Genomic DNA, 19,502 nt, shown 5'->3' with positions numbered 1-19,502 from the left:
CCCCAAGAAAGCTGCTCCACCCAAAAAGAAGGCAAAGGATGGTAGTCTTGATAGCTTTCTTAATCAAACTACAGACAAGTCTGAAGATGTTGATAAGGACGCAGAGATGGAAGAAGCTCCTGCACCTAAACCTCAAAAGAACATCAAATACGACGAAAACAAGACAATTGAAGAAATTTATCAAAAGAAGACTCAACTTGAACATATTTTGCTTCGTCCCGATACTTATATTGGTACTACTGAGGCTGAAGAACAAGAAATGTGGGTATTTGATACTGAAGAAGATATGATCAAGAGAAAGAAGATCAAATATGTTCCTGGTCTTTATAAAATTGTGGATGAAATTCTTGTTAATGCAGCTGACAACAAGGTAAAAGCTAATCTATAAAATAGTAGGAATTGACATAGTTTTTGTTAGATTCGTGACCCTGAAATGAACACTCTTAAAGTTGTTATTGATCGTGAACAAAACTTGATTTCGATCCATAACAATGGCCGTGGTATTCCAATTACCGAGCACAAGGATGAAAAGGTCTATGTGCCTGAATTGATTTTTGGTCATCTTTTGACATCCTCTAACTATGATGATAATCAAAAGAAAGTAACTGGTGGACGTAACGGTTATGGTGCCAAACTCTGTAACATCTTTAGTACTGAGTTCATTGTCGAGACTGCCGATAAAGAGCGTGAAAGTAAATACAAGCAAATCTTTAAGAACAACATGTCTGTGATTGGGAAGCCTAAAATTACTGCTAATTCTAAAAAAGAAGAATATACACGTATCACTTTCAAGCCTGACCTTTCTAAATTCAACATGACAGAAATGGACGCTGATTTTGAAGCATTGATCAAGAAGCGTGTTTATGACTTAGCAGGTTGTTTAGAAGGTGTCAATGTGTTCCTGAATGGTACCAAGATTCCTGTCAAAGGATTCAACAAGTATTGTGATTTGTATACCAAATCAATGGAAATTCGTAATGCTGAAGGCAAGAAACCTATTATCTCTGATACAAATGACAACCCTCGTTGGCAAGTTAACTTTGCTGTCAGTGATGGCCAGTTTAACCAGGTAAAGTAAGGTAGTCGTGCTGTATCTCTTTGCTGACATTATTTCGATAGATCAGTTTTGTCAACAGTATCTGTACAGCAAAGGGTGGTACTCATGTTAACTATGTTGCAGATCAAATTGTGAAGGCCATTATGCCTGAGGTTCAGAAAAAGGCCTCCAACAAGAACATCAAGCCCTTCCAGATCAAGAACCATATGTGCCTCTTCGTCAACTGTTTAATTGAAAACCCATCTTTTGATTCGCAAACCAAGGAGAACATGACTTTGCGCGTCAGCCACTTTGGCTCTACTTACAAACTGGGTGACAAATTCCTTAAAGAAATCCTTAAGTCTGGCATTATTGATAACATTGTCAAATGGGTCAAGTTCAAAGAAGATATGCAAATGACCAAGGCAGACACAGGTAAAATGGTTCGTAATCTCAAGATTCCTAAACTTGAAGATGCCAATTTGGCTGGTATTAAGCCTCATAACAAGAGTTGTACCTTGATTTTGACTGAAGGTGATTCAGCCAAAGCACTTGTCCTTAGTGGTCTCTCTGTCGTAGGTCGTGATAAGTTTGGTGTGTTCCCTCTCCGTGGTAAGGTATTGAACGTGCGTGATGCTACCAATACCCAAATCATGAACAACGCAGAAATTACCAATATCAAGGCCATTCTTGGTTTAAAGCACGGCAAGACTTATACTAGTGTGGATGAACTACGTTATGGTCGACTAATGTTGATGACTGATCAAGATCATGATGGTTCTCATATCAAGGGTCTTTTGATCAACTTTATTGATAGTATGTTTCCCTCTCTGTTGGATATTCCTGGTTTCTTGTTGGAATTCATTACACCCATTATCCGTTGTAAGCACAAGCGCACTAAACAAGAAATCAGTTTCTACACTATCCCTGAATACGAAACTTGGGCCGAACAAAACAATCGCAACAAAGAATGGGAACCTAAATACTTTAAGGGTTTAGGTACTTCTGATAAAGCAGATGCTCGTAGATATTTTAGCTCTCTTGATGTCCACAGAAAGGAATTCGAAGTTGTTTCTAAAGAAGAACGTGAGCTTGTCGACATGGCTTTTAATAAGAAGAGAGCTATTGATCGTAAGAACTGGCTTGCTGGCTATGAACCAGGTATCTTTATTGACCATAACGTGAATAAGATCAAGATCAGTGATTTCGTAAACCGTGAGTTGATGTTGTTTAGTATGGCTGATAACATTCGTTCTATCCCCTCTGTCGTGGATGGTTTTAAGCCTGGTCAACGTAAAGTATTCTATGGTTCTGTCAAGCGAGGAAAGAACTCTGAAATCAAGGTAGCTCAATTGGCTAATTATGTTGCTGGTGTGACTCAATACCACCATGGTGAAGCTAGTATTTCTTCTATTGTGATCAACATGGCTCAAGACTTTGTTGGTAGTAATAACATCAACTTGCTAGTTCCTTCAGGTCAATTCGGTACTCGTCATGAAGGTGGTAAATCGGCTGCTAGTCCTCGTTACCTTTTCACTCGTTTGACCAAGATCGCTCGTAAAATTTATCATCCAGATGATGATGAGCTTTTAGACTATTTGATTGAAGAAAGTAAGCCTATTGAACCCAAATGGTATCTTCCTATTCTTCCTATGGTTCTTGTCAATGGTGCTGATGGTATTGGTACTGGTTGGAGTACTAACATTCCCAACTACAATCCTAAAGACATTGCTGAAAACCTTTTGCGCTTGATGAAAGATGAAGAAATTGTGCCCATGAAGCCTTGGTTCAGAGGATTCAAGGGTGAGATTATCTCAGCTGGTCCGGGCAAATTCACTTGTAATGGTATTGCAGAAGTGACTAGTGAAGGACATATCAAGGTTTCTGAATTGCCTGTTCGTCTATGGACTGAATCTTTCAAGGATAATTTGGATGTGATGCGTGATCCCAAGGACAAGAAGCCAGATATCAATATTCTTGTAAGTCTCTTTAAACTATTAGACCTTTCTCATCATGTTGTATAGGATTACACCAACAACTCTACTGATATGTCTGTTGAATTCACTATTGAAGTCGATGAAAACAACTTGAAGAAGGCTGAAGATATGAGTTTACTGAAGGCTTTCAAGATTACCAACTCTGTGAATACAACCAACATTGTATGCTTCGATCAATACGGCAAAATCAAAAAATATGAATCAGCTGAAGATATTTTGAAGGAATTTTATGCTCTACGTTTAGAATACTACATAAAGAGAAAGGTAAATATAAATTATGCCCTGATAAAATACTGATTTTTGTTTAGGAATACTTGATCAGTGTTCTTCAAGATGAGTATGAACGTCTTGACAATAAGGCTAAATTCATTCAACTCGTTATCGACAAGAAGCTTCAATATGTGAATCGAAAGGAAGAAGATGTTATTAGCGATATGGAAAAGCATGGTTTGAAGAAGATTTATCCTCGCAAGAAGAATGTGTTGATTGTGGATGATGAAGCTCCTCAGGAAGAAGCAGAAGGAACTGGATATGAATACCTCTTTAGTATCAATGTTCGTGGTTTTACAGCTCAAAAGGTTGCTGAGTTACTGTCTCAAAAGGAGAAGAAGTATGAGCAACTTCAAGATGTTCAAGGCACACCTCCCAAGACATTCTGGCGTCGTGACCTTGAGGCTCTTTTGGAAGAGTGGGAAAATCTCTTAAAGGAAGACGAGGAACTTGCTCTGTCAGCTAAACCTCTTGCTTCAAGTAATAAGAAGAGAAAGAGAGTTAGCAAGCCCAAAGTCAAAGCTGAAGCTCGATCTGAAGAAAAAGTAGACCTTTAATTTTATGTTAAAGTACCCCCCCCCTCCCAATAATAAACTTGATGTTTGCATGAATAGAATTCTATTTTTTCCCTTGGCCAAGTTAGACTGGTTAAAATGAATTAACGATCCGATCAAACAGGTGTCCAATGAATGATGGAATTACTGGATTTGCCTTTTTTAATTTCGGAAAAACAATCTTGTATTCCTTGTACCTTTAGATCATAAAACAAAAAGGCAAATGATTTGAAAATAGAATGACAAATAGCGTAGTGCAATTCCTTCTTCTTGGGTTTTGAATCAACAAGGAATCATTACTCGTTTTGGCAGGATAACGATGCAAACCATAAAAACGAATCGGAGATGCGTACACAACGTCGCTTGAGATTGGTTACGAGTCAGGAAATAGAAAAAAATAAAAAGTCTCCCCTTTTTTTTGTTTTCTTTCTTTTTACTTTATTCACAGCATGTCCTTCACTTCTAAATTTACTGAACGATTCGATATTGATACTTCAGATGAATTCTTTAGAGAATCGTCTGGTTCTCCTGTTCGAGCCAAATCTCTGGTTTATTCCTCTACAGACTTGAATACATCGAATGACTCTAATTTAAGCACAAGACCATTATCAATGCCTTCCCTTGCCACAAGCAAGCCCATTCCCATCCCTAGCAAGAAGTCAAGATATGTTCTTGATGATGCTGATATCAGCCTTTCTCCCTCTGAAAAAGTCCATGATTCGTTGTCCAATATCTTCAAGCAGTTTGTCAGCACTATATCAAGGAAAAGAAACTCTTCTGTGACATCATCTATCAGCAGAGCAGTGTCAACAGAGTATTAATAGAGCATATTACTGTATTTGTATTATATTGTATCATAACATCAATGTTTATATTTTGTATACCACATGGAATAAATTACACAAATTAATAATAATGATATGTATTATTTGATTTATTTTAAATGTCTACAGTATTTTTAATAGAATAATCTACAAGGAGAAGGGAGAAAGTATGTATGGAGAGGGATATTTAAATATGAAACTTATTGAGGGTTGGCACCGTTGTTGTTGGTGTTGTTGTTATCGGAAGCGCCTTCGTTTTGTTGAGCACGGTTCTTGTAAACCATTTCAAAGAGCTTCAAAGAGCTAGATTGAAGGTCATCAATCTTGGCCTTGAGTTCTTCGGGGTTAACACCAGCATCACCGGATTGAGCCTTCAAGGCTTCACCACGGAGAGCAGTGATCTTTTCCTTAAGCTTTTCAGCTTCAGCCTTATCAAGTTGTTCCTTGAAATCATCCATGGCCTTTTCAGTTTCAGACATAACAGAGTCAGCACGGTTGGCCATTTCAATAGTTTCACGGCGAGCACGATCAGCTTCAGCGTTGGCTTCGGCTTGTTGAATCATGTTTTCAATTTCATCATTGCTCAAACCAGAAGAAGCAGCAATAGTCACTAATAAAAGGTCAATATATCATTCGATCACACACTTTCCTTTTTAAATCACTTACTGGATTGATCACGGTTAGTGGCCTTATCCTTGGCACTGACGTTGACAATACCATCGGCATCAATATCGAATTCGACTTGAATTTGAGGAACACCCTTAGGAGCAGGAGGAATACCAGTCAAGTTGAAGTCACCCAAAAGCTTGTTGTCACGGCAGAGTTCACGTTCACCTTGGAAGACACGAACGGAAACTTGAGTTTGACCATCAGCAGCAGTGGAGAAGACTTGAGACTTCTTGGTAGGAATAGTGGTGTTACGGTTAATCAAACGAGTGAAGACACCACCAAGGGTTTCAATACCCAAGGAAAGAGGAGTGACATCGAGCAACAAGATGTCAGTAACACTGCCGGCCAAGACACCACCTTGAATGGCAGCACCAATAGCAACAGCTTCATCGGGGTTAACAGACTTGGAGGGTTCTCTACCAAAGACGTTCTTGACAGTTTCAACAACCTTGGGCATACGAGACATACCACCGACTAAGATGACATCATTGACATCCTTGTTAGCAATACCAGCATCCTTCATGGCCTTTTCACAAGGAGAAACAGTACGTTGAATGAGGTCACCAACAAGACCTTCGTACTTGGCACGGGTCAACTTGGAGTTGATGTGCTTGGGACCAGTAGCATCAGCAGTGATGTAAGGCAAGTTGATGTCAGTGGAGACAGTAGAGGACAATTCGATCTTGGCCTTTTCACAAGCTTCACGAATACGTTGAATGGCCATACGGTCAGAAGAAAGATCAATACCAGATTCATCCTTGAATTCCTTGACAACGTAGCGAACGAGGTGAGAGTCGAAATCTTCACCACCGAGAGCGGTATCACCGTTAGTAGACTTGACTTCAAAGACACCGTTTTGGATTTCAAGGATGGAGATATCGAAGGTACCACCACCCAAATCGTAAACAGCGATGGTGGAGTCGCCAGACTTGTCGAGACCATAAGCCAAAGCAGCGGCAGTAGGTTCGTTGATGACACGCATAACTTCAAGACCAGCAATCTTACCAGCATCCTTGGTAGCTTGACGTTGAGCATCGTTGAAGTAAGCAGGGACAGTGATGACAGCATGCTTGACCTTCTTGCTGAGGTAACCTTCAGCAGTTTCCTTCATCTTACCCAAAACAAAAGCACCAATTTGAGAAGGAGAGTACTTCTTACCGTTGGCTTCAACCCAAGCATCGCCGTTGCTGTGAGGAACAATCTTGTAAGAAACAGCAGGAATATCAGCTTGAACAGCAGGATCCTTGAATTGACGACCGATCAAACGCTTAGTAGCATAGACGGTGTTTTGAGAGTTGACTACAGCCTAAACAATAAAGTTAGACAACATGGTTCTTTTACGTAGTCGCTTTTTTTTTTTTTTTTTTTTTTTTTTACCTGACGCTTAGCAGCTTGACCAACCAACAATTCACCATCCTTGGTGAAAGCAACAACGGAAGGAGTGGTACGAGTACCTTCAGCGTTTTCAATAACTCTGGGGTTCTTGCCTTCCATAATGGAGACACATGAGTTAGTAGTACCCAAATCAATACCAATGACAGGACCATTGACACCTGAGCTGTAAGCACGGGAAGCAGTGGAGAGAACACCAGTCTATTAAAATTGTTATCAGATTATTGCATACATGCAATGCACATTTAACTTACGTTACGTGTCAAAGTAGGATAGAGACGTTGATGGGCAACCTTTGCTAAGTTGTACATTTTGGAATAAAGAAAAAGTTGAGAAAGAAAAAAAAAGAAAAAAAGAATTAAGCGAGCCTTTATAATGCCAGGTACCTTACAAAAAAAATCTTTGCCGGGGTTGACTTTAGAAACGAGTCTAATTTTTCTTCCTCCCGATTCTTTTTTGAAATACGAAAAAAAAAAAGCGGATAATCTCTTTTGCTGCGAAACAATGATGTATTCTTTTTAGTATGAAATCTACTAGACTATTATGTAGTCATGTTAAATAAATCGAATATTATATACTGACAAACAAGAATAAAAAAGTTATTGTTACATGGTTGCATTAAGATAGTCTAGAAAAGGCAAGAAAAAAAATATTGCTAGCACATTCTACACACCCTAACGAACAGCGGACCTAAAAAACAAGTGAATCATTTCAAGTCAAACGGATCCTGATCGCAGTAATAGGAAAGACAAACTGAAGTTTCCATTTTTTTTTTGTTTTTATTAATCTTGAATTTAGATGTATTTTATTTCTTTCGTCTTTTTCTATTGTATAAACATTACGTTGTCCCAGTAAAAAGCATAGACCCTTACAATCGATAGAAATGTTATGCAAAATTAACCAGACTTTGCTGAGTTTACATCAAGAACAAAAATGATGAATTCTCTATATGCCAGTTACCTTTTTCTCAATCGATTAAGTCAAAGTTTATCTAGTACTGCAGTACAAGAGAAATGCATATTGATCAGCATTTTATAGAAAGACATGAAAAAAACAAGATTGTCCAGTCTTAACAGAGAAACATTATCTTTTTTGAAAAACATCTTTTGCTGGACAAGCTCAATCAATGGTAAGACAATCGAGTCTTTGTTAGAATAAAATGAACATTAAATTTTTCCCACGTTAGAGTCCCTGAGATTAATTGGTAAAGAAATTGTATTTCTGTGAAAAAAAAATGTACAATAATAAGAATAATATAAAACAAATAATTTAAAGGTCTGCAGCAGCAAGCAAATCAACAAAGCGGGTAACCATGTGTTGCATATCAGTGGATCTCTTAGCACTGGTTTCCAAGACTTCAGCATGGTTAGCAATTGTCTTTTCAGTATCGACTTCATGATCAACTTCATTAGACAATCCCATCTCTCTCAAAACTTCTAATTTGGCGTCTTTGCCTCTAGCAGTAATGACTGCGTTTGTAATCAAACTGATACCCAATACCTTAATACCTGCATGACGAGCAACGACTACTTCAGGAATGGTAGACATACCAACAACATCGGCACCAATCGAAGCCAAATAACGGGCTTCAACACGAGTCTCGAAACTAGGACCAGTCACCATACAGTATACACCTTCACGGATATCATTTTGATCAATACCGACTTCAAAGGCAGCCTTGAAAGCTAATTTACGAAGAGCATAGGTATAGGCATCAGACACGGCAGGAAAACGAGTACCGAAGCTTTCAAAGTTGGGACCCATTAACGCATTGTTACCTACCATACCAGGGAGAGAAAGATGATCGTTAATGATCATCAAATCACCCACCTTGTGTTGAGGTTGAAGACCACCACAAGCATTGGTCACCACAAGGTATTTGATACCCAAAAGTGCCATCACACGAACAGGCAAGGTGACTTGAAGCATAGAATAGCCTTCATAAAAGTGGAAGCGACCAACCATGAAGACAGTAGGTGTACGTGATTCACCCAAGTGACCAAAAACAAGCTTACCGACATGCCCAGCAACTAATATGCGTCTCAATAAATAACCAATAACGAACGGACCTTTACTTACCTGTACTGGAGACAAAGCCAGGAATATCTGAGTATGAGAATTCGACCTTTGTCCTTTCGTCCAAAGTGTCCACTAAACCACCTAGACCTGAACCGCAAATGACACCGAGATCAATATTTTGAAAGTCTTGTGGCAAGTTGGCACGAAGATAATTAGCACTAGACTTGTAGGTTGCTTCGGTAATAGTGGCCATAATATATAAAAAACAAAAACAGATTGAAGAAAAAAAAGAAAGAACTCAGGGAAAAATGGTTTTAAATAGGATTTAAACGACGGTGTTTTTCGGTACCTCAAACTCTTTTGTCACTTGCAACACCGTTGGTCTGATTTTCATTAGTCGTTTAAACAAAACTAGATAGAATTTCCCTTTTGATTTGGCCTGAGTGACCTAAGGAGCTGAGGAATATGCCTTTCATTTAGTGATTACAAGCAACATATATTCAGGAATTCAAGATCAGCATATCTTGAAGGAAAAAAATAGCGTCTATCTTTGAGCAAGTGATATCAAAAAAACCAATCGAATTCTTAGAGCGAAGTTCAACGCACTACAAATATCACGTGAATTTAACTTAGTGACACATTGCAGAAGAGAGAAAAATGCAATGTCTTTTATGGGCCTAATGAATATAATGGCATATTGTCTTGAGAATGAATTCATTTTTCTATGTGCGCATATTCACTTGATGCAGAGCCGCTATATCCAATTGTAAAATAGCATTGACTGATATTATGCATTGAAGAAATCTATGAGAACGCTACTTACACCAAAGAATAAGAATATGGTTTTCTCAACTTTACTTGCAATGTTGTTAATAGACCTGTTGTACTTTTTAAACGATGAGATGTATCGTAATAGGGTCTACAGTTCTTGTTAATACGCCTTTGTAGCCTTTCTTTATGTTTTATGTACTTTTGACCGTATTTATGGGTTCAAACACCGTAAACAAAACATTTTCGAAATTCCAAGATATTTTCTCACAAGTATTGTCTTTTTTTTTTTTGTTCTTGTGAAGAAATATGACACCAGAAGAACATACTGTTACGGCACTTGAATATATCGAAAAGCAAGAACAACTTGAAAAAGAAGCACAATCAACTTTACCAGGAAAATTCGAAAAATGTACCTTTTCCTTGGGTTATATTCGACAGCCCTTGTATGCGTGCAAGACGTGTTCAGTTGACACTGAGCAAGAGCCAGCAGGCATGTGCTACAGTTGCTCTATTGCTTGTCACTCAAGCCACGAGTTATTTGAACTGTTCCCAAAACGCAACTTTCGTTGCGATTGTGGTCTGCCCGGCAAGTTTAACGAACATGCCTGCGCACTCACTATTCCAGCTAAAAAAATCATCAGAGCAAACGATAAAAACACATACAATCATAATTTCCAGGGACGATATTGCAGGTAACGAAGTATTGCTCATACTGGTGATTGAATCTTACATTATCAGATGTGATCAACATTACGATCCTGAAAAAGAGGAAGCTGTCATGTATCAAGTAAGTACATTTCATGATGCGTTTTATTCATTCTTTTTTCAGTGTGTTGCTTGTGAAGATTGGTTTCATGAAAGGTGCATTGGCAATGTAAGAACTATGTTTAACTATGTTTTTTGACATAGATCAAAATAGATTCCCGAAGCAATTGAAGATTTTGAGTGCTATGTCTGTCGAGATTGTACAAAAAAGTACCCTTTTTTGATGCATGCATCTGATAAGCGATTTAGCTATGGATTATCAGAAGGACAAGAGAGTATTTATTTATGGGTTTTGCCATCTGATAAAATCAAAGACGACAAGAAAGTCGAAGCTGAAACCGACAAGATCAAAGACGATAAAGAAGTTGGAGTCGACAGCATCAAAAGCGATAAAAAAGTGGAAGTTGAGGATAACAATTCCAAAGAAGATAAAGAAATTGAAGTTGAGGATGAAAATATAGAAAATGCACTTATTGGTGAAAAAAGAAAGTTACAAGACAGTCAGGATCCTATCATTCCGAATACATTCAAGAAACAAAAGATAGATCAGTCAGAAGAATGTCAAAATGGTAAAGACTTTTCAATAGTTTGACAGTAACAAATCATAGTTGATTTGACATTATTGCCTCCCCATGATCATATTGAGTTATTCTTACAAGATAATTGGCGTCAAGGCTTATGTAAATGCCAAAAGGTATTTGTTTTTATCATTCTACTTGTTGACTAAAAATGCTATTAGTGTGCAGAAACATACAAGCAAAACAATGTTGAGTTCCTATTGGCAGAAGAAAAGACATATGAGCCTGAGGAAGACGAAGATGCTGGAAAATCACTATTGGAAGTAGGCATGGAACAACTTCAGCGTATTGATCGAGTCCAAGCATTAGAAAGTCTAATGGCATACAAGACATTAGCAGATGATATCAAGACGTACCTTGAATCTTTTAAAGACACGGGAAAAACTGTAACAAAGGAAGATATTGAGGCATTCTTTGCTGTAAGTAATGTGTATGGTTTGTTTAAATCATTGATTGTGCTGTAGAAGAAACGTCAGGAAAGAGAAGAACATTAGTACAATTCGGGGTAGAAAGTGTATTTTATGCACTGATTAAAATAACACATATTAAAGCGTTCTTTACCTTGTTATAGTTCTTTTATTACTATGGCTTCCTTGTATTTTGTGTCTTTTCACTCTTTTTTCCCCTGTCATTCAAAGAACAACAAAGGCTGGATATCCATCTCAATTTTTGGTTGCTAAGCAAAAGGTTCTCAAAAAAACACGGTTGTTAAATAAAGACGCGTCTCAATTAACAGACTGCTTTTTTCGTGACCGACATAAGCCTTTTTAAGATGGGAGTTCTATTAAAGTTTTTATCTCTCTCCCTCTCTCTCTCTTTTTTTTTTCTTTAGTCTATGCACTATGGAAGTCTTGCGATCTAATTTTGAAGAAAAGCTTCCTGTTATTGAACAAGCTATGCTTGAAGCAGACTTTATTGCGATTGACACTGAGTTCACTGGTAGCTTATTGGATCTATGACTGTCTTTGCTGATCGATCTCATAGGTCTTACTACGCCTGATATTCAGTTTCAAAATATAGATGATATCGAAACACGGTACTCGAAACTCAAGAGCTGTGTTCAAGAATTCACAATCATCCAATACGGTGTATGCGCATTTAAACGCAACCCAGAAACAGGCGACTTTATGGCAAAACCTTTCAATTTCTATATTTTCGGTGCAGATACCAACGAAGTATACAGTCGACGTATTTTCTCTGCAACACCCAGTAGTTTGTCATTTTTGCGATCGAACAAGTTTGATTTTAACAAATTGATTGAAGAAGGCATTCCATTCTATAATTTTACTGAAGAGAATTCCATGTTTCAATCCAATCAAGGCACAAGTGTGTTGAATAGACGCACTTTAATCAAAGGTAGCAAACGACATGAGTAATCATAAGACTAAAACTAGCCTTATAGAATCCACATTGACAAAGTCTGGCAAAAGCTTTTTAGAATACAATAGAAACTGCATAAAAAAGTGGTTACAAAGCAATACAGAGACACCCTTAGTGGTTCAGGTCAATAGTAACTTCTATAAGCGACTTATTTATCAAGAAGCGCAAGATGCTAAGTACAATGGATTTTTACAAGCAAGTCAAAGAGATAGTAAACATATTGAAATTACTCGCATCAAAGAAGAAGACAAACGAAAGAAGGCCGCTAATGTAAATAGCACTTGATATAAGCCCAAAGAACTAAAACTGTCCTATAGGCGCCCAAACTCAACTTTCGTGCAGTGATAGAATTGATCAAGAAGGCCAATTGTCCAGTAGTAGCACATAATGCAGCTTTTGATATTCTTCATACCGTGGACCAATTCTGGCAATATTTACCCAATCATATTGAAGAATTTAAGAAGGTTGCAAATGATATGTGGCCTAATATTGTAGATACCAAGTATTTAGCAGAATACCATCCTAGTTTGAGAGTGAGTAGACCTACCTATTGTTTGATACTCATCACTTCTAGTCATGCTTTAATACGTCTGTCTTGGGCTCATTGTATAATACTGTATATGAAGAATTAAAAGAAGCTGGACAGCAAGTTGGTAATTTATCAGAAGTGATGTATTCTCTTCTAACATTTTATAGTAATGGAACAAGGATTTGAAAGATATGTTGGCGCAGAGAATGAAGTAGCACATGAAGCAGGTTATGATGCTTATATGACTGGTGTTATTTACCTTGCATTTATGGCATTTATTCGTGAAAAAAGAGGTAATTAAGTACTATAAAACATAAAGATATTCAATATTTAATATAGAAGAAGACGAAAACAAAGCAGAAAAGAGAAAAAGAGATTCTTTTGAAGAAGTAGCTAAGGTAAATACACACAAGAAGTTTAAAGAAGATGATGATGAGGAAGAAAATAAAAAGGAAGAAGAGGATGAAGAAGAGGGTGAAGAAGAGGATGAAGAAGAGGATGAAGAAGAAGAGTCTTCAGAAGAAGGAGAGCAAAGTGCTTCAGACTCTGATGAATCTGATGTTGAAGTTTTGGCCAAGAAGAAATCAAGCCTGTTTATGGATAAATCAGTTACACCTTATTATGGTCGAATCTTTTTAATGCGTAGTGATGTTCCATACATTAACTTAAAAGGAGAAGAAACAATTGAAGTCCTTTCCTATCCAAACAAATTCTATCTTCACAATATCCCTCCTGGTCTTACTAACAGTGCTATTGAACGACTTTACCCTACTATTCAGCCTACTGCTATTTCCTGGGTGAATGACAGCAATGCCTGGCTTATTCTTAAAGACGAATCAAAGATTCCGTTTGTCAAACTAGGCATATTAGGTCTTTCTGTCGTACAAAGCTTTTTACCTGGATGTTCTCGTCAAGTAGAAGGTGAAGCATATGGGATCACAAAACAAGCTGGACAGATGGAATTACTTTCTCACGAACAATGGCAGGCATTGTATGGGCCCAAAAAGACAGTTAATTACAATAACACGGCATCTGTCTTATTAGCTAATGGATTGTCAGCCAAAACTAATGATGACAATGCAGTGCCAAAAGGCGGATCAAGTTATGATGGTAAGCTATCCCTCTATTTAAACACATTTATTTACTCTTTTTCTTTTTAACAAGATTTAGACATTCCATTGCCTCCTAGTTTCACTGCTTCATTAAAGAGAAATAGAGAAGATGGTGATGATGACATAAATCAACCTCAGACAAAGAACGCAAAGAAAGCTTGTTGATGTCATTTTTCAATAAATATGTAAAAATAACGTAATGTCAATGAGACGCGCTGCATTAAAAAGTGCATTCTGGGTTTCATTTCACTAAATCATATTTACGTCAATCATCTTTAAAATGTTATATATAGGACGTGTTTTAAAGACTTTATCATTAAACTCAATTAAATTCAAAATGTCCAACACTCCCATTACCAAGAAAGACGCTTCCAATATCCAATCCATGGCTGCCCATGAAGGTCAAGATACTGGCAAGGGTTCCACCGCTGCTGCTGCTCAAAGTTTTGGCGATAAGAACTTCGAAGCTGCCAAGGAAGCTACTAGCAAAGGCTTTAGTACCCAATCTAATTACGATGAAGATACTACCAAGCCAGATACTCCTATGAAGAACTAAGAATCTTAAAAAGCAATCATTTGCGTGTAGATATTAAAACAATAAACTTGTGTATATTCATTATGTTTTAACAAACACATCTAAAATCATGTTTGACAAGTGTTCATCACTAATACAGATGTTGAGTTTTTGTTTTTCTAAAAAAAAAAAAAGGCGCGTTTCCTTTCAAATATTACAGATCACTATTGAGAAAAATACACAGAAAACATAAAAAAAAAGGCTAAACGATAAAAGGTTCAGTAGCAGCTTTTATTTATATTCTATCAATATAAGGTTATGAAGAAAACAGAATTCAGAATATCTTTACCAAGTTATTAGACATGTTGTTGCTTTCTTTTTATTTGAATTGTACAATGCTCATGTACTTTATTTTTACTTTTAAGTTTATTTTCTCCATTTCTGGCATTTTTTTCAGCGGAGACAGCTGCTGCCAAGAGAAACCAATTAATGAATTTGTGTACCTACTTTGAGTATAAATACATCTACATAAACTCATCTTGACTGTCTATAGCACTCTACATTCCTTTATCATTCAAAATGCAGTTCAAGATCCTTACAATCTCAATTGCCATTGCAGAGTTAGCAACCCTTGCTTGTGCAAGCACTAGTGATATTAAAATTACCAACTATTATGATTCCTTTACTTCTCAAATTGATCCCACAAACATTACTGTTCCTTCCATCAAGCAAACTACTAGTGATAATCCTACTACTGAATGTACTTACTACGATCCTGAAACTTCTTTGATTAACATCAACAATTCCGAGTTTCCTACTGTCTGGGATGTTGCTACTTCCAACGGTATGAGCAAGTCAGCTGAATTCCTCTCTCTCTACCATTCAATCGATTGGACTAAGGCTCCCAAAATCTCTGTCCGTACTACTGACTCTGATGGTGGCTTGGATAGCTCTAAATATGACTATGATACTGATCCTGATTGTTGGTGGTCTGCTACTACTTGTACTATTCCCAAACTTTCTGATGTCAATGCTGATATCTACAAGTGTGATGAGCCCGAGACCTGGGGTTTGACTTACGATGATGGGCCCAACTGCTCTCACAACGCCTTCTATGATTTCCTTCAAGAAAAGAGCTTGAAGGCTACTATGTTCTATATTGGCTCCAATGTGCTTGACTGGCCCTACGGTGCTATGCGTGGTATCAAGGATGGTCACCATATCGCTTCTCACACCTGGTCTCACCCTTACATGACAACCCTGACTAACAAGGAAGTTCTTGCTGAATTGTACTTCACTCAAAAGGCCATCAAGCTCGCTACTGGCTTGACTCCTCGTTACTGGCGTCCTCCTTATGGTGATGTTGATGACCGTGTTCGTTGGATTGCTTCTCAATTGGGCATGACTGCCGTTATCTGGAACTTGGATACTGACGATTGGGCTGCCGGTGATACTACTACTGTCGAAGCCGTTGAAAAGACCTATCAAGATTACGTTGATATGGGCAGCAACGGCACATTTGCTAATAGTGGTAACATTGTTTTGACTCATGAAATCAACAACACTACCATGTCTTTGGCCCTTGAATACTTGCCCAAGATTCAGTCAAGCTACAAACAAGTCCTTAATGTTGCTACTTGTGCCAACATCTCTTATCCTTATTTTGAAGACCATGAATGGACCGATGTCTTGAACGCTTCCTCTTCAAGTTCTGATGGTACCACTACCGTCAGCTTAAGCTTGTCAACTGCTACTGCCGCTGCTGCCCGTGTTAATGTGGCTACCAGTGATGCTACCTCAGTTGCTCCTAAGCTTGGTTTGGTTGCGGCCTTCGCTGCTGCCATGTTATTTTAAATTAAAAAAGAAATAACTTTTACTTTATGATTTCTTTTCGTTACATGTTAATCAGTTTGCTTTCTTTACTATTTCAATTCATCAAAAAACAAAGCCATCTCTGAATAAGCCTTAATCTGTTCCCAAATAAAGAAATAAGGGCTTAATGTTTACTATTTTGTCCAATCGCTCTAGAAACGTCTTAGAATAGACAGATTTTATTCTGGGATTTATCAGGTTGTCCCAAGTGCTATAAATAAACCTTGCTATGATTACAAATTAGATGTCGTACAAGTCTAAGTATGTTTCTGGTGTCATTTCAAATTAGACACCACGCGTTTGCTGAGAAACAAGAAAGCCACCTCTTATCTCACTCTTTGTTTAAACAGCCTGCTTACTTTGAAATATGCTCATTCCGTCTTCGAACAAAGAAAAATCACAAAGAATAATCAAACAAGTTTACACAATGAATTATTGTTTTATTTTCTTTGCCATATTAAATTAGTTTCCTACTCTGCAAGATACATCGAACTACAAGTAACACATAATCACAAAATAAAGCTGTGCATAAAAAGAAAACCAATCAGTTCGAAAAGCCGTGAGAAGTTGATTAAATCAAAAAAGATATTTTTGTGTCCAAAACATCAGGTCTAATGCGATTGAAGATAATAAACAAAGCGGCTTTAGTTGTAAACAAACTCAAGTTTAGCTTCTCGCTGAACTGAAGCATCATCATTAAAGACAATTTCTTTTTATTACCCTTTTAAAGAAGAAACCGGATTTTTCATTGATCTAACAAATTCCGATATGCCCGATAATGAAGAGCCTCAACAGCATTAAAGACTTTGTGATACTTATGCATTTTTTAAAAAACGATATTATATGTTTAACGAACATCAGCCTTATGCATCCATGTTTTTGTATCTAAATAGAGTGAGATTTTTTTAGCAGAAGCAGGTTACTAAGAAAAGGAAAAAATTGTTTTTGAAAAGAGCGTTATTTTACTAAAAATAGGCAAAAAAATAGACAAACGCTAGTGTGAAACGTAACATCTTCATTCCCTTGTTATGTGGCCCATGGCTGGAAAGATGCATTATATCACAGCCATCAAGCCTTGATGAAGGCTTAGATTTTACGCGTTTTTTTTCTTATTTCCAAACATGTCTAGAATTGATAATACAATGCCTATAGACATTTAATCGTTCATTATATGTAAACACGGATCTTAGTTGTGCATATAATAAGAAAAAGAAAAGGGACTTTGCACAACGTAATTGCCGGGAAATTTATTAATAGCACACATGGAAACTTATTTATGGGCACAATGATTTTCTGAAGAAATGTGTTGATCATCGCATCATTTGCAATATCCTGGATAATCTGCGCCCACCCTCGCTTAATTAAGTTTCAAGACGGTACCTGACAAAGTAAATAATAAAACTATAACACTAATTCGTTAGGGATACGTACGTTTTCTACAAACATATCCCTCCGTTTTTAATATTATTGTTTTCCATGTTAGTGATATTTACCATCTATAATCACTTTTCTCTATTTTTGGACTATTCTTTTTGTTGTAACATAGCGGAGTCGCAGTTTGCCAAGAAGGCAAGTGTAACTCAAAACACTATTGTGCAGTTAATATAAATACCACGATTGATACGATTGTTTTTTTTTATTCGACATTTTCTTAAAAAAATGAATATCAAGACATTGACTATCTCTGTAGCTATTGCTAAGCTCATTGCTTTTGCTTCAGCTGACGCCTCCAACTACTACCAATCACTTCAATCGCAAATTGACCCTACAAACATCACCGTTCCTTCTATTGAACAAACAACTAGTCTCGACCCTACTGTTGAATGCTCTGATTATACTCCTGATGCTTCCTTGATCAAGATCAATCGCTCTGAATTCCCTGACGGTTGGGAAAAAGCTTCTGCCAAGTTCATGAGCTCTTCTGCTGAATTCACTGACTTGTACAATTCCATTGACTGGAGCAAAGCCCCCAACATCTCTGTTCGTAAGACCAAATCAGACGGTGACTTGGATGACTCTGGCTATGACTATGATACTGATCCTGATTGTTGGTGGTCTGCTACTACTTGTACTATTCCCAAACTTTCTGATGTCAATGCTGATATCTACCAGTGTGATGAGCCCGAGACCTGGGGTTTGACTTATGATGATGGGCCCAACTGCTCTCACAACGCCTTGTATGACTACCTTCAAGAACAAAAATTAAAGGCTACTATGTTCTATATTGGATCCAATGTGCTTGACTGGCCCTACGGTGCTTTGCGTGGTGCTGTTGACGGTCATCATATTGCTTCTCACACCTGGTCTCACCCTTACATGACAACCCTGACTAACAAGGAAGTTCTTGCTGAATTGTACTTCACTCAAAAGGCCATCAAGCTCGCTACTGGCTTGACTCCTCGTTACTGGCGTCCTCCTTATGGTGATGTTGATGACCGTGTTCGTTGGATTGCTTCTCAATTGGGCATGACTGCCGTTATCTGGAACTTGGATACTGACGATTGGGCTGCCGATGATGGTTCTACTCCTGAAGCTGTTGAAAAGACTTATCAAGAATTTGTTGATATGGGCAGCAACGGCACATTTGCTACTGGTGGTAACATTGTTTTGACTCATGAAATCGATAACCTCACTATGTCTTTGGCCCTTGAATACTTGCCCAAGATTCAGTCAAGCTACAAACAAGTCCTTGATGTTGCTACTTGTGCTAACATCACTAATCCTTACTTTGAAAACTACCAATGGCCCAGTGGCTTGAACAGCACAATAAACAACACAACCACTACCAATACAACAACAGAAACGTCAGGTGCCTCTACTCTTGTTGCTGCTACTACTACTTTGGTTACTGAGGCTAGCAATGCCGCCACCAGCTCTGACTCTTCTGCCACTGCTTTTTCTCAAGTCCAAGCTATCGCTAATGGCGCCAGTTTGACTACCCCTAGCATTGCTTTGGTTTTTGGCATTCTTGCTTCTATGATTTTCTAAGCATTTTGTAGATATAACATTTTGTAATTTATTTAATAAAGATATTAGACTTTATTTTCTAACAGCATTAATCAATAGTTTCATTTTTAGGATGAATTAATGAGTTCAAAGTATTTTTAAGTCTTTCCGGTTTTTTGGGAGGCTTCATTTTTTGGCTATCTAGTGTTGGTTTGTTTTTATCAACTGTTTGCAGCAACAGCAAGTACTTTTTATGCACATCTTGTCATGGAGA

General features: G+C 37.6%; 7 protein-coding genes across 7 annotated transcripts; 6 read left to right on the top strand and 1 right to left on the bottom strand.

Annotated features, from left to right (window-relative positions):
• Window positions 1-106: 106 nt before the first annotated feature.
• On the top strand, window positions 107-3,860 carry B0P05DRAFT_462442 (DNA topoisomerase; the record flags this gene model as incomplete). Its single annotated transcript, XM_051574119.1, has 5 exons — window positions 107-370; window positions 419-1,069; window positions 1,120-3,015; window positions 3,061-3,297; window positions 3,342-3,860. 5 exons carry the CDS (start codon window positions 107-109, stop codon window positions 3,858-3,860), a joined length of 3,567 nt encoding a protein of 1,188 aa, XP_051438675.1.
• Window positions 3,861-4,750: 890 nt separating this feature from the next.
• On the bottom strand, window positions 4,751-9,279 carry B0P05DRAFT_601876 (hsp7-like protein). Its single transcript, XM_051583259.1, has 6 exons — window positions 8,822-9,279; window positions 8,042-8,772; window positions 6,997-7,110; window positions 6,728-6,943; window positions 5,348-6,656; window positions 4,751-5,291 (listed from the first exon to the last, which is right to left on the bottom strand). The coding sequence occupies exons 1-6, from the start codon at window positions 9,012-9,014 to the stop codon at window positions 4,882-4,884; spliced, it is 2,973 nt and encodes a 990-aa protein (XP_051438674.1). The 5' UTR covers window positions 9,015-9,279; the 3' UTR covers window positions 4,751-4,881.
• Window positions 9,280-9,812: 533 nt separating this feature from the next.
• On the top strand, window positions 9,813-11,728 carry B0P05DRAFT_525289 (uncharacterized protein). The gene is made up of 7 exons (XM_051576299.1): window positions 9,813-10,224; window positions 10,271-10,319; window positions 10,362-10,406; window positions 10,452-10,866; window positions 10,906-10,991; window positions 11,037-11,294; window positions 11,340-11,728. Exons 1-7 carry the CDS (start codon window positions 9,839-9,841, stop codon window positions 11,367-11,369), a joined length of 1,269 nt encoding a protein of 422 aa, XP_051438673.1. The 5' UTR covers window positions 9,813-9,838; the 3' UTR covers window positions 11,370-11,728.
• On the top strand, window positions 11,681-14,135 carry B0P05DRAFT_503336 (ribonuclease H-like domain-containing protein). Its single transcript, XM_051575477.1, has 8 exons — window positions 11,681-11,814; window positions 11,860-12,231; window positions 12,278-12,525; window positions 12,573-12,788; window positions 12,830-12,908; window positions 12,952-13,077; window positions 13,124-13,894; window positions 13,949-14,135. The coding sequence occupies exons 1-8, from the start codon at window positions 11,718-11,720 to the stop codon at window positions 14,059-14,061; spliced, it is 2,022 nt and encodes a 673-aa protein (XP_051438672.1). The 5' UTR covers window positions 11,681-11,717; the 3' UTR covers window positions 14,062-14,135.
• Window positions 14,136-14,169: 34 nt separating this feature from the next.
• Window positions 14,170-14,529, top strand: B0P05DRAFT_525280 (uncharacterized protein). Its single transcript, XM_051576298.1, has one exon. The coding sequence runs from the start codon at window positions 14,177-14,179 to the stop codon at window positions 14,450-14,452; it is 276 nt and encodes a 91-aa protein (XP_051438671.1). The 5' UTR covers window positions 14,170-14,176; the 3' UTR covers window positions 14,453-14,529.
• Window positions 14,530-14,989: 460 nt separating this feature from the next.
• B0P05DRAFT_593782 (chitin deacetylase) lies at window positions 14,990-16,510 on the top strand (the record flags this gene model as incomplete). The annotated part of the gene is made up of 1 exon (XM_051583056.1): window positions 14,990-16,510. The coding sequence occupies one exon, from the start codon at window positions 14,990-14,992 to the stop codon at window positions 16,262-16,264; it is 1,275 nt and encodes a 424-aa protein (XP_051438670.1). The 3' UTR covers window positions 16,265-16,510.
• A 1,948-nt stretch (window positions 16,511-18,458) lies between these two features.
• On the top strand, window positions 18,459-19,337 carry B0P05DRAFT_525274 (uncharacterized protein). The gene has a single exon (XM_051576297.1). It carries the CDS (start codon window positions 18,497-18,499, stop codon window positions 19,268-19,270), a length of 774 nt encoding a protein of 257 aa, XP_051438669.1. The 5' UTR covers window positions 18,459-18,496; the 3' UTR covers window positions 19,271-19,337.
• The last annotated feature ends 165 nt before the right edge of the window (window positions 19,338-19,502 follow it).

The sequence above is a fragment of the Gilbertella persicaria genome, assembly GCF_025201335.1.
Source record: "Gilbertella persicaria strain CBS 190.32 chromosome Unknown B0P05scaffold_4, whole genome shotgun sequence".
Taxonomy (NCBI): Eukaryota; Fungi; Mucoromycota; class Mucoromycetes; order Mucorales; family Choanephoraceae; genus Gilbertella; species Gilbertella persicaria.
Note: the sequence above shows the minus strand (reverse complement) of the source record. Positions and strands in the feature narration are given on the sequence as shown.

Bases quoted from the DNA above. Each gene is read 5' to 3' on its own strand.
- B0P05DRAFT_601876 (XM_051583259.1), bottom strand. From the start codon at position 9,014: ATGGCCACTATTACCGAAGCAACCTACAAGTCTAGTGCTAATTATCTT. The intron at 8,773-8,821 runs GTAAGTAAAGGT...GACGCATATTAG, and splicing joins TGGCTTTGTCTCCAGTACAG to TTGCTGGGCATGTCGGTAAG. The intron at 7,111-8,041 runs GTTGATTTGCTT...GGCATTATAAAG, and splicing joins AACACATGGTTACCCGCTTT to GCTCGCTTAATTCTTTTTTT.
- B0P05DRAFT_525289 (XM_051576299.1), top strand. From the start codon at position 9,839: ATGACACCAGAAGAACATACTGTTACGGCACTTGAATATATCGAAAAG. The intron at 10,867-10,905 runs GTAAAGACTTTT...AACAAATCATAG, and splicing joins GTCAGAAGAATGTCAAAATG to TTGATTTGACATTATTGCCT. The intron at 11,295-11,339 runs GTAAGTAATGTG...ATTGTGCTGTAG, and splicing joins ATATTGAGGCATTCTTTGCT to AAGAAACGTCAGGAAAGAGA.
- B0P05DRAFT_503336 (XM_051575477.1), top strand. From the start codon at position 11,718: ATGGAAGTCTTGCGATCTAATTTTGAAGAAAAGCTTCCTGTTATTGAA. The intron at 12,232-12,277 runs GTAGCAAACGAC...CTAGCCTTATAG, and splicing joins TAGACGCACTTTAATCAAAG to AATCCACATTGACAAAGTCT. The intron at 12,526-12,572 runs GTAAATAGCACT...ACTGTCCTATAG, and splicing joins AACGAAAGAAGGCCGCTAAT to GCGCCCAAACTCAACTTTCG.
- B0P05DRAFT_525280 (XM_051576298.1), top strand. From the start codon at position 14,177: ATGTTATATATAGGACGTGTTTTAAAGACTTTATCATTAAACTCAATT.
- B0P05DRAFT_525274 (XM_051576297.1), top strand. From the start codon at position 18,497: ATGTTCTATATTGGATCCAATGTGCTTGACTGGCCCTACGGTGCTTTG.